The sequence below is a fragment of the Pygoscelis adeliae genome, unplaced genomic scaffold (genome assembly GCF_000699105.1).
Source record: "Pygoscelis adeliae isolate BGI_AS28 unplaced genomic scaffold, ASM69910v1 Scaffold241, whole genome shotgun sequence".
In the NCBI taxonomy this organism is placed as follows: Eukaryota; Metazoa; Chordata; class Aves; order Sphenisciformes; family Spheniscidae; genus Pygoscelis; species Pygoscelis adeliae.
This window is the reverse complement of record NW_008824056.1, coordinates 2,997,885-3,011,537: the sequence shown is the minus strand read 5'-3', so window position 1 is coordinate 3,011,537 and position 13,653 is coordinate 2,997,885. Positions and strand designations below refer to the sequence as shown.

Genomic DNA, 13,653 nt, shown 5'->3' with positions numbered 1-13,653 from the left:
CACAGAACAGAAGATGGGGAGACAACCAGCTACGGCATCATTACTATCACTCCAAGGTAGTGCCATTTTCCAAGTAGTACATAGCTTCAACAGAAAATCAAAGGCATATATTGTCGGGCACCCTACTTTCGAAAAAGCTAAGTCAAAGTGATTGATACCTTTCTCACTGCTTCTCTAAGGTCTGAAAGTAACAGAATAAAAAATACTGCTTTCATAATACAAATTAAAATGGGCAGCCTTCTGCATGTATCACTTGTTGCTCAGAGGGTGAAAAAAAAAGTAATGTAGGGAGAGACTTCTTATCCCTTGTTTCCCTGAACCACTTCAGGCAAGTGAGCAGTGCAGGCCAGCTGGCATGTGCTATCCCTCCTCTCAGCAGACAGCACTGAAAAACATTCAGTCCTGCTAAGAGTTACTTTCCTCTGAAGTACTGGAGTGGCTGCTGGCATCAGACATACGAAATACCAGAAGTTTTTCAAATGAAAGCTTTATGCAGACTGTGACAAAGCCCCACTAAATATAATGGAATATTTACCTGACTAAAAGCTGGGATGTTTGGACTTGGGGTGCTTTGGATCAGACCCACTGTTGACTAACCTTGCTATTTACAAACTTTAGTAAAACATGGTTGGATTTTTTTTCTCCATTTTGATAAAGTTGGAATTGCTGAAGATGACCTACCCACATTTGCTTCTGACCTTCCAATTTCCAAAACCAACCCCAGTTTATTACCTGAGGTAAGAGGTTAGTTTATTGGGGAGAGCTGTACTTTTTAACACTATTCCAATATCACGCTTCTGCTTGCTGACATGCAGTCAGCAGGTCAGGCTGCAACTCTCACCCCTCGTACAGTGTGTGAAGAGGCTGTCAATGAGGACCACCTCTACAGTAACTGCAGGATTGTGTATTTAACTGTGAAATCCTTATGCCTTTATCTCACTTTGCAAATCACATAACTTTAAAATCAGCAAAGACAAAGTCACATTCACAGGGATCCAGTGCAGGTGTTACTGGCAGGGTTTAAAGTTCAAACTGCAGAGTCCTCAATGCTGGCCAATTTCCATTCAGCTGAAACTAATTATCTTTTGTCAAGGTGGCTGACCAGGTTTTAGCCAAGCACAGAGGTTTTCACATTTTAATTTTTAATCACAGTGCAACTGAATGGTTCGGTCACACCAGAACACCAGACACTATGTCCAACTGTACCTGACCTAACACTGAGAGGAGAACAGCAGTCCTAGCTCCTTACTCTGCTAATTTTTCATCAGAGATGCAAAGCCTTTCACTGGATCCTTACCCTTACTTAGCAGTGCAAACCACCTTCAAACGAGATAGAAATCATCACCCAACATTCAAGCAGCATCACCCAATCAGCAAGTCCTTTCCCTCAGAGGTTTTTTGTTTACTATTAAGAAGTGGTATGCACACTGGGCCAATCTGCCCAACATACACTGTAAGTTTGGGGGTAGCAAAATAGGAAATTTAACATTTCTTTATAACCAAGTGAATAGCACATATGACCATCAGCATGATGACTATAACCATTTAACACCTCTGAACACCGCCTGCTATAGAAGCAGAGCTGGGAGGAAACGTACAAGATGGTTTTGTAGGACAGAAACATAAGGGGGCACATTTCCAGGGCACGGCATGTGGTTCAGCCTCTTGACTTCCATTAGTGTTAATGGGAAAAACACAGCTATGTCCCTGCCCTCAGGATGCAGTCCAAGAGCATATTTTTGCCTGTAAACACTGCGATTTAGTACACAGCACTGCACCCAGTATTCCCACCTCTGCCTTCATTTCATCAGCACAGCCACCACCATGTGCTAGCTTTGCAGCAAGACAAGATTTATGGAAGCTTTATTTTTGCGCTCATTTTCCCTGGGTTGAAACAGACACAAAACCACAGCTTTTAGGTGAAAGGGCTGAGTAAGTTTACTGGAAAGTGCTAAAGAAAGAAAGAAAAAAGTGGACATGACACAGTAGGAAGGAGCTTGGGGGAGGGGTGGAATAGGTGACATTTTTCACCTCTTCATATACTGACATGCAGGAAAGTACATCAGTCCAAAGTCTTATAATATATAAACCAGTATTAAAGAAATATATGTCCTCATTAATGTGCTTTACACTTATTATATCATGTTGCTCCTTCCACTTGCTTCTTAGTCACAGGGAGCCACGTTGTGATGTCCCCCTTCAGCTACCATCAGGTTTTGTTCTGCTGAAACAAATGTACTGCTACTTGCAGTAGTTCTACAGTGGAGCAATGTATCAGGCTCTGGCTATGAAAATAAAAGAAAACTAGAAGAAAGGCCAAACGCAAGCCAAGGAAATTGTTGTATTTCTTCAGGACTGTGATATAGTATGGATAAAAGCATTTATAAAAGGAGTTCCAAGGAGGGATTTACTGCAGTAGCCTAAGAGAGCAGCTGTATCTTCTCTTTCCTTCCTAGCACCTCGTCTTGTATGTGTCTTCTCTCCTATAGCACAAAAAGGCTTTACCAGGCCCCACTGCCCCCACCCCATCCCCATCCCAGCTCCGGCTGCCCTTCAGCTCCAGCACTGAAGTCCTGGCAGGGAAACTCCCAAAGTCTGCCCCAGGCTCAGCCTCATCTGATCAGACATTTCTTCCTACTCCACTCAATGGACTGCCAGCTCACACAACAAAAAAAGTAACAAGCAAACATTGCATCTCTACGGGCTTTTTGTGGCATTGGTGCGGGCTCCTTCCAGAAAGCAAAGACAAAACTGTCTCTAACCAGGCAACTGGCAGGCAAAGGATCTGCTGTCATTCAGGGTCATATCAAATTTAGTTTTGCTAGATATTGTAACTATGCCGTGACCGGAGATCGCAGCCAGCAGCAGCTTGTAGCACCACTGGGCTATGTGTGTATTTTGCCCCAACTTGACTTGAGGGAAGCTCAGTAGAGTTTATCCAGATGATGTGCTGATGTGCAGGACAGAGCTAAATTCCACTTTCCCTCTATATTCCTAAGAGGATTCAGTACTGGCCAAGCAAGCTGACTCCCATCTCCAGCTCAGCCCAGGGCCCCTTCCCCTGGGCCCTCCCAGCATGGGAGCCAGCAGATTAATGAGCAGGGAAGAGAAGAACTGGGTACTGCATCGTGCCTGCTACTTCACACATTGTTTTCCTCCCTGGCAGAGGGAATGTATTAGGGACACCACAGTTCCACGAGCCTACACCTCCAGTTTTAGTACCTCACAGTGTTTGTATTACATGCATCTGAGCTTCAGAAGAAACCAGTAGATTGTCAGCAGCATAAAGCCACAGGGGTAGAAGAGCTGCCTGTGGAACTCAACCCATTACATCAACTCCTAATGTAACCCGATTTTTTTTTAAGACCAGAACTAGGATCAACTCTCAGTGAGAGCAGCAGTGTCTATGATCAGGCAAGGGATCAACTAATTTCCATGAGATTAGGTCAATTCTTTTTGATGGCAGCCTGCAAAAGACTGCAGAGAACTTTAAAGTACTGCCAGTACAGGCAGAGCTTATAACAGATGCATTGCAAAATAATCAGAGGTTTTGTTGTTAAGTAGAAGGGAAAACACCATCTGCACATATGGATCTTTCTGGAAATGAAAAACAGAATGCTTCATACCCTTCTCTTGCGGTAACTTTTTTTGTGGTCTGTTAAAAGCTTGAAGAGCAGCCACTGTACAGTCACTAGAACTGGCTAATAGCACAAGACTGGGTGAGGAACTGGAATAAATTAGTGAACACTAAAAAAAACCCCAAATAATGGTATATAGTAAATTAGACATTCCTCAAAAAAGGCTAAAAAAAAGATGAATCTTTCTTGAATTGTATTGCATTTGACCAGCACTATTTCAGTGGCTTTGGAGAGTGGTTTTTGTTGGAGCAGACATAAAGCCCTTTCACTCTAAACTACATTCACACATGTGACTGAACTTTCTCTTTCCCATCCTGCTTTTCTCCATTTTTACCCCAGTTCTGAGTAAACAGAAGCACAAAACTAACCGCTGCAAGATCTTGTCACTGGTTCTCTGGTAACACAACTTGCAAGGCAACAGAGAGCTGGTGCAATCCCTGCTACCCTCTCGGAAGCAATGTGCCGACCAAGCGCACCACATAGAACGCAGCTGCATTGCATCTCCTGAGTAGCATCATCATTTTAATGTTACCAGATTAATGTATTTCTACCTCCAGATCATTAAATATACCTACAAAAATAGCATAACTAATTAACCAGCTTAATATAAATCAACACGCGCATGCACACACACAAATTTCTTTACACAATGCCAGTTTTATAAATCAGTGCCAGTAAAAATCTCACTCACTGCTATGAACTCTGGAATTCGACATGGCCTTAAGGTGATCTGTGGCAGAAGTATACACCCTAATTATGTTTCCTTACATAAGCAACACTAAATAACAGGGTCTACAGAGAAAGCAGAATTTATTTCATGTTAACAGTTTACCTTTTAATGATTTCATGGGTTTTTTTTAAAATAACAGAGGGACATACATGTGTGTTTCAGACAGGTCCCTCAAACAAAACATGAGCACGGATGTGTTCTCTTTTGTGGGAGAAGCCCTCCTTGCCTTTCCTTTCCCCTCATACCCATCCCTCTACTGAAACGTTGATCAGACCATTCTGCACAGCCCGCTCTGATTCTTGTCACTGCCACTTGTGCCAACAGCTTCCTCAAGCCAGGCTGTGTCCCAGGTAACTTGTACCATTTGAAGGGCTGAAGTAGTAGGTGACCTTGTAAAGGATAAAACTGCTGCCACAGGTACCCTGAGCAGGATGTGCGCTGGGTTTGTTTCTGGACCACAGCACGCTCAGACTGGACTGTTCTCCAGTATGTCGCTTCTTTCCTTCCTGAGCTTTCTTAGAGAAACTTTGGGCAATTATTCTTTCATGATACGATGCTTGTTCAAGCCTGCTTTCATTTGCACACTACATCTCATCTCCGTTTTCTCTCTCCTCTCCTGTTCAATCTGCAAAGTGGCTATGAGAAGGATTAATAAAAAGGCATGACAACAAGCCCTTAGAAAGCTGGTGACACCCAGCTCATTTCTGCTGACCTGCGCGGTACAGGAAAACGCCGTGGCCAGCACCAGGCAAAGACTGAGGCAGTTACTTTGTGCTTCATCTGCACAGCAAAATCAATGTATTATACCCTTTATATTGTAAAGGGTTTACTTGTCCTGCTGGTAAGAAATACTTGTCCCCTGTGAAAAATCTGTGTGCCTGGCTAGCTGCTGTTTGGAGATCAGGATGGAACTATTGCACCTTTTTGGCCCTGACCATTGCTACAGCAATGCACATATTACTCATTCAGCAGCAGCAACTCTCACAATGATTTCTTCAATACCTGGCTGAAGTTGACTGTAGTTCTCCCAACTGTAACTTCAATCAGCATAGTATTTTCTAGATTTGATTACTGCAATGCTCTCCATTTTGCTGCAGAACTGCAAATAGTTTGGTTGTGTGAGTAAAAGATTCTCTCCTTGAAAATAAAGGAGCACAGAGGCACAATGACAGGAGAGGGAACCTCAATAACAGCATCAGGGAAATGGAGCACCCCAACCCAGCTGCTCTCAGGCTGGGAGCTCTTAATTTCAAAAGCTTTCAAACCAGGTAGTACAGCAGAAATTATAAAGAATTTTAATGTGAGAAAAATGCATTGTAATTTTCTGTAAGACAACTCACTGTCCATTTTTCAACAAGTATGTGCAGAAGGACTGAGATTATGTTTTTCTCAAGTTCTCATGCTGAGCATCTATGCCCTTTGCTATGGGGAAATTCAGCATGTAAGGACACATTTACGACATCACTTAACCGCTAAACTGAAAATCCACGTGTAATTGCTATTCTTCCTCCTACTGTAAGTTATTACAAGTTCTGCTTATTGAAAAGAAAGCTGGAAGTACTTTAATAAGAACATCTATATTTTTTTCTGTGATAAAGCACTTATAGTCTGAAAGTACTGAAGATGAGGAACTTTTATCCTATTAGGATAATCATCCATTTCTTTGTAAGGTTTGGTGTCTTCTCCCCAGTTGGATAGCTTAATTGACAACTTAAGCAGAAGTACATGGCCAATAAATGCTAGGGAAAAACTTCTTTTTTAACAAAGGTGAGAAATGGAGAGTGATGAAGAGAAAGTGACTTTTCTTAGATACTTAGGGACTTCCAGACAGGATAAATAAAAAGGGTGGCTTTCAACTTATTTAATGTTTGGCCCAAATCTTTCATCCAACAAACATCTGAGAAATGCATTGAAGTTATTTTTACAATTCTTGCTGGAGTTTCATATTCTGCCCTTTTTCAGCAGCAAAGCAAATGTCAGCGCAGTGAAGCTCTGGAAGCTCATGTTGAATGTCAGAAACACTGAGATCTGTAACTTAGAAGCCTTGAACTTTTAGACCATAGGAGTGTTAATGCCTGGCAGCTGCACACTGGGTTATAACTTGGAAAAAGCCAGAAAAGGATGAATTGGGATTCCTTGTAATGCAAGTAGTGGAGAAGTATGTCCAAAAGTGACATATAAAGCCCCAGGGCAAATAAAGCCATCCACATGAAGTCATTGCCAGCTGCTTCACAAAGAGACATTCGTACCCGCTGTAATGGAAGTCATAGGTCTAGCAATTTGAAATGGCAGCCACAGGAGATGGGAAAAGGAATTTTTTAAATTTTTTTTTTTAAACACTGTCTGGAAACTACTGCAAGGAGAGCCACAGTTAATGATGAATCTAGTGATATACTGACTTTATTAACCAAACTATACCTGGCACACAAGGTGTTAGCAAGAACTAGCAGATTAAAACCAGGCTGAGTCATCGTTTACTTTTGCCCACACACAGAGTAGTTCATCACTGCACACTGCAACAGAGTGAACATTTGCTTTTTCATGAAAGGGATGATCAATCAAATCTGAAATATCGAATAAATTCCTACTTTGACTCAATTTATAAAATTGTATTTATCAGAGGGAGAGGGGATTCCCTTATTTAGATAGAAAATAAATCTTATACATCTTACCCATGTATGTGCCAAAGGTCCAGAGCAAGTTGATCTAGCTTTGAAGTCAGCCCTGCTTGGAGCAGGAGGTTGGATTAGGTGACTTCCAGAGGTCCTTTCCAACCTAAAGCTTTCTGCAGCTCCCGTCTTATGAACTTCACATAGGCTCTTACCCCACTTCCACCAATTATAATGCCAAATGTCTACTGAATTCCACATTGCACACTCAAACCCTCACAGTTTAGTTAACACTCAGCCAGGCAGACTGGCTTTGGATTCTGACTTCATCATGCCCCAAACTCCTGCCTCCTGCATCACCTTGGGGTTGTGGTGGGAGGAAGGACTGGGGTTCTAGGCATCAGCATGTATTAGAATTCAAATAAACAAGGAGATACTGTACTGACTGTGGAGTTCACTGAAGTTACACTTTGGAAAGATTAACAGAAGCCATGGTTCTGCAGGAAATGCTACAAAAGCATGACAGAGTCACCTAGCCCAGTCAGCACGCGCTCCAGAAGACAGGGTTCTCATAGCTCAGGCAAGGTCAAGTCCTCCCCCACAATTCAGACCCTAAAATTCAACTTCCTTAATGCAAGTTTCCCCTTCCAAACATTGGCAGGATAGCTTAGGAAAAACTAAACCTCCCAGGAAAGTTATTGACCATCTTCCATTGTCCTTGAATAGGGCGTAAACATGCAACTACATCACCTGGAAACATGTTTCTCAGATCTACAGAGACTTCTGCTTATTGCAATGGAGACACTTAAACCCCTTTGACAGGCAACTGATACTTTAGTTTGTGTAACGACTAAAGGACAGTGGGAGAATAACTGTTTCCACACAACACACGAAACAGCTTTCCCCAAATATAAAATCATCCTCCTGAGTATTTAAGTTTTCAATTAAGTTTGTGTTCATTCCTCAGAAAAAGAGATACACACTCTTGCTTTCTCTCAATGTCACAATCCTAGAGAAAAACTGAAGGTATGCTTTTCCTGTGGCCAATATGAACTTCTCACTGTGCAAATATAGCAGAAAAGCTGTAATTTTGCCACATACTACAAAAGCTCCTGAAATTTAATCAAATAAAATGAAAACTCAACCTCAAATAGTATTACTATTTATTACTCAAATAGTAATAAAATATTTTTAAAAATACTTCAATGTTCTTTGGTTTAGTCCTTTTGCATGCGTTTCCTGGTTGTTCATGCATGATAAATTGAAAGCTGATACCGGCTCCTTTTAGATTCCACCAAGGGAAACTTCCAAAGGTGACCAGGCAGAACTGACATTTTAAGTTGTCTCAGAGTCAATTTACAGCAGCAATATGAACCTGTGACCATGTCACACATAAAACATGAAAACTGTACTTATATGTACAAAGAACTGCCCTGGTTTATCTTGAAAATGGTCCAGAAGACCATCATATACACTATTTATGCAGACCAAAATTGTGTACTGGAGCCATGCCATAGCATGGGAAAGGTGCACACAGAAGGAGCAGATAACTGCACGATAGAGTATTACCTCTTTTCACTCCTTAGGCCTCTCTGAGATGCTTTTTAGAGTCCAGTATGTGACGAAAGCAGCATGTAAATTCTGCAGTGATAAACAGCTGTTGCCGATTTCAATTTCCACTACAGATATCACACTGCAGGCTCGCCTGGTGCCTCATGTCAGTGTTTGGCCTTTGGTTCATAATTATAAGTTTTTAGGAGACAGAAAATCCTCATACTCATTGCCTGCTTAACAGACAGTTGACAAGGAATGGCTAACAATCTTACCCTTCTTTCATTAAGAGCATTCAACCTGCAGTAGTTGTTGTGACATTCTGCCCCTTAAACAAACACTGATTATAGAAAATAAAAGTAAAGCTTGGCAGTTCTCCTTTAAGACCATATTCTTCCATGAGATAACAGCTGTCCTTTTGCTGGATCCAATTTCAGTCTGCCAGTCTACAAATGACAGTTTTGGGCAATTCTCTCTCACAGCTCTTCTTTAGTGTTGGACCCAACTCTAGTCAGAAGTCAGTGCAGACCCTCCCAGCATGGGTACTAACAACAAGGTTTGTCATGGCAGAATCAAAACACCTCGAAGCTGAGGAAATCAGTGATCCTGCTGTTCTTGATATGCCACTATCAGCATGGCAAGGAACAGGTAAATGAAGACTGCACTTGGAACAGACCATAAGCCTGCAATCTGGTAAGTGAAAGCTAACCTCAACTTTTGTGGCAATGGTGGTACATTCAACAGGCCACACCTTTAGGTGAAAGAGTCACATAGCAAGATTGGAGTGCTCTCTATTAATTTTAGGCAGTATGTCCTTAAAGGCTATGGGTTTTGATATACCTCCTCTCCCAAGCTGTGAAAAGCTCTGTCGGATCCAATACAGTGCACAGCAAATGTGACAGAGCAGAATCAGAACCTCTGTGCAGAGAACTACACAAGCTGAGGTTACAGACACCTTTAACAAGTCTTTCAATTTCAAGTGCTAACGTATTAAGACTCCACCTTCACTTTTCTCTGAGCTCCTGAAAACTAATAAATTTCTCAGAATTTCTTCTTCCCAATAACTGTCCACAGTCTAAAGGAAAGGGATGAACAATACAGTATTTGGAATCTTTTTGTTTGAATCTAATAGGAATCTTTGTGCCCAGATTGAAATCTGCATTTATCTGTGGACTTACCATTCATGTTTGGTTTTGCAGTTCTCTATTTTCCCCTACCCAAAATGTAAGCATGACAAAAAAAGTCACCAGATGCCTGGAAATACTCTTGAAAATGCAATATTTGAGTCTTTTGGAGAGAAAATTCCTATTCGTTAAGATGAATTAACATAATTCATACTGAATTCTTACCACATACAGATCACGCAGGTGCACACAAAATCATAATAAATAAATAAAAATAATAAAACCCCCATGATTAAGACGACACGTGAGAAATTATTGCAGGATCAGAATCTGCAAATAGGTATGTGGTTACTAAAACATACAATGCTAAGTATGATTTTTACTAAAAGTAACTACACTACCAATAGGACTAATAGTAATTTCAATGCAAGTAAAAATTATTCTTATTTTTGTAAGGTAATTCTTATGATCAGAAAAAAAAATAAGGGCAAATTCATATTTTACCTGCCGAGGGGTCCTCTCTGACTTACTCCTGCACCATTCCCAGTCTGTGAGTTCAGGTTTATGGCTTTCCTCATGAGACAACCTCCTTTCCGGTCCTTCAGAAAAAGTCGACTTATCAAAATTTCTGACCTCTTCTCTTTTAAAGGTTCCCAGTTTGTCAGGAAGGAGGCGGTCGGTGCTCCTCTCCTTGCCCGTGTCTCGCCCGGCCCCGGGTTCCTCCGGGGCGTCCCGGGAGCTGTCCGCCAGGGCCGCGGTGCTGAACCCCGCCTTCCCAGAGCCGGGGGGATCGCCGCTTCCTCTCCGAGGTTCCTTCGAGTTTCCGCAGTCGTAGCTCACCAGGTTGTGATAGGACGTAGATTTACCATCACCATCGTGGTGGTGGTGGCTTTCATGGGATATTTTGTAGATTCCATAACCTTGCTGGAATGACAGGTTGAATTCAAAACCCCTACGTTTGGCTGAACAGAAAGGGAGGAAATGTCGTATTAAAGAGAGTCAAAACCAAGAAGAAAACCGAGGTTACATACACAATGAAAATGACATTCTAAAACACAGAATAAATTATTTAACTACTGCTAGAAACAGACAATTTTCTATCCATAAAAAGAATGAATTGTTGAGAAGAAAGACTTCTCAGATAGCATGTTATTATACTGCCTTCTTAATGAATTCAGAAATTATACATTCCAAAGTTAATGGATTCCCAGAAACTGGTAGATTTTCTGCCATTTTCAAAAACACACGATAGATGATGTTTTATGGGATACACACAAGAAGAAAATACTTAAATTTTGTAATACTTTCTTTTTCACAGACTATTTCAGCTATATTCCTAAAGGTGAAAAATTGTACAAAATGATAAAACATTTCTGAGAATCTATAGCTAACCTTCAATATTAATAGTCAAGCAAGAAAAACAGAATTCTACAATAAAAATTAAATATTTGAAGTATCTACACAATGAAATTTTTGTGTATTCTCCATTCTAAATTCAGTGCTCCAACTGATCTTACACAGTAATTGAACAATTAAATAAAAATTCTCAATAATTATTTATATCCTTTCATTTGTCTTCCTTTCTAACACAAATCACCTGAGATTCTTCGTCCTCCCCCTTTTCATCTTACATTATGCAGTAACTAAAGAAGTGCCTTTTATTTAACTAATGAAATCATCTTCCCACCAAACCTTTCATGATAATTTATAAAATAAAAGGTATGAGGATACATTTATACAACCTCTATTTCTACTCAACAGTTTGTGTGCTTACTAGATCATATATAATTATGGGTGAAATTCTGACCTTAGCAGTCATTGCATTAAAACTTGAGAATAGTCTTTATACTATTACAGTACAAATATCTAAAATTTACAGATTTATTTAAAATAATTTTATAATTGCTACTTTTCCATCTGTTGTACATTTATCTCTCTAAATAACATTATTAAATACATCTGAAATAAACTGCCTTCTTGATGAACTGTAGTCATCCTCTCTGGGAAAGCGGTTAAAACGCAGCAGTCGCAGCACAAGCCATTCTGCACTTGGAGAATGTGTTCAAAGCAAGTGAAAGCCATGAATGAGAATGGCTTTTTGTCTAGTATTCAGGAGCTTGCTTCCTCCCTAAACATGCAGTGCATGTCAGGAATTCATCCACTGATGTCAGAATGGGAAACAACACCCAAATCCTCAGAAGTATTTAGCTCTTAACTTTTGCAGTTGGACTAGATGATCCTTTTAGGTCCCTTCCAACTGAACTATTCTAATTCTAATTCTAACTTTCTAAATAAAACTTACCAGCACTTTCAATTCCCCTTGGCCAAGGCCTCAAGGGACAACTGTATCAAACTTTAGCACTGCAACTCTCACTTCTGAAAGATTAATGCATAAATCTATCATTTTTATATACTAATATAATTGCAGCATTATAAATCGGAAATTGAAATTATTTTTCTGTTAAAGTTATTCTTGATAATAATTATGATCATAAACCAAAAAAAATCAGCTATTGCTCTATCTTCCCTCCTTGTAGACTTCCGCACTGGTATTTTTACCAGAACGTATTTATCGTATGTTAACAGAGATCTAACAGATACAGATGTATTTAATATCCTGAGGCAGATTTATATCCTTCAAACTTTCCATAATTACCTACTGTTGAACAGCTGAATTTTTTAAGTTTGTACAGTTTCGCTTGTCCCAGAAAGCAAACATGTATGAACATATATGCTTATATTTGTGTGTAATGAATGTAAATTAATTGCTAATAAAGATACTGAACTTGTATTAGTAGGTATCATAAGCTTCAATAAAACATTTTAATAACAGATACTTCTCTCAGAAGAATACTGGAAACATATTTTCATTTGTAATTCAAAATGCAATCCCCCTGTGCAGATACATGAACATTGGAGCTTCAGGTATTTTGTAAGTAACTGTGGCCAGAAAATTTACAGGAAAGCATTATGCAGTCTTTTAGCCACAAATATGACAATGTTATTCATGTTCACAGAAGCCTAAATGTGTTTTTCACTAGAGATAAGTTCATGGAGTGATAGCTGTATTTCTTTGTCTTCTGTTTCTCTGACTGAGTATTACCACATGATCAAGTTCTTTATGAAAAGAACAAAAGTCATGTAACTGCAGGAGACAGGCTCTGGCAGTCAGCGTGTGCAGGGATTCCTCCAGCTGGTTTTACACAGAGGCCCAGAGAAAAACAGGGCTTTAGAAGATTCCAAGAAGGTTACCAGTGAAGGTCTGACATCCTCTGTTACACCAAGGTAAACTTTATAAACGTGCAGGGAAATATTTTTAGACAAAAACTGTGTAGGAGTTCCTTAGCTTTCAACAAGAGGCATGAATACACTGAGATACAGGCCCCTCCCATAAATCACATCCTTTGCTATTCACTTATTGGTGTTGCTGTGATTTCTGGTTAGTAGTTACAGCGCAGGTGTACAAACAATAGCTCCTCTCCTTCTTAGAATTTGCTCACAATTAGCATGCCCCCCCCCCCCCCCCCCCCCCATTAAACATATTTAGCATGGTCCATGTATTTGATTAGTAAAAGTCAGATTTTGGCAGATACATTTTTCCCAGGGTAGGAGAGGAGAGCGAAACTAGGATTCAGAGTCCATCGGACTCTGCTAAAAGATCCGACAGCGACCTGGGAAAATCAGCAAAGCTTCTGTGTCTCAGTATCCACTATTTCCGTCCAGCTGTCTTGCATGAATGTTATGAGTCTCATTTACTGTTCTGAATAATGTCTATATAATTCAGGCAAATGATTTCAGGGAGTACAAAGTACTGTTACTGACACTAACTTCCTATCCTTTTTATTACAAGATACATTCCAGCTATGCATCACCCTTCCATACTTACTTTTGAGTTCTTCTGAAGACACTGCATATGAATTCCTCCTGCAATTAATGATGCAGCCACAGGGCAGGTGAATCCAGTGTTCTGACAGGACAAATACTGGGGTGACTGTGGCAGC

At 40.3% G+C, this 13,653-nt stretch overlaps 1 protein-coding gene across 1 annotated transcript in view; it reads right to left on the bottom strand.

The window, feature by feature from the left end:
- GPR149 (G protein-coupled receptor 149) overlaps positions 1–13,653 on the bottom strand; it is a 28,437-nt gene that overhangs the window by 12,744 nt on the left and 2,040 nt on the right. Inside the window, 2 exon segments of the mRNA XM_009333946.1 lie at positions 10,157–10,614; positions 13,539–13,653. The exon segment at positions 13,539–13,653 is cut by the window's right edge and continues 11 nt beyond it. Of these exon segments, the coding sequence (XP_009332221.1) occupies positions 10,157–10,614; positions 13,539–13,653 (573 nt within the window).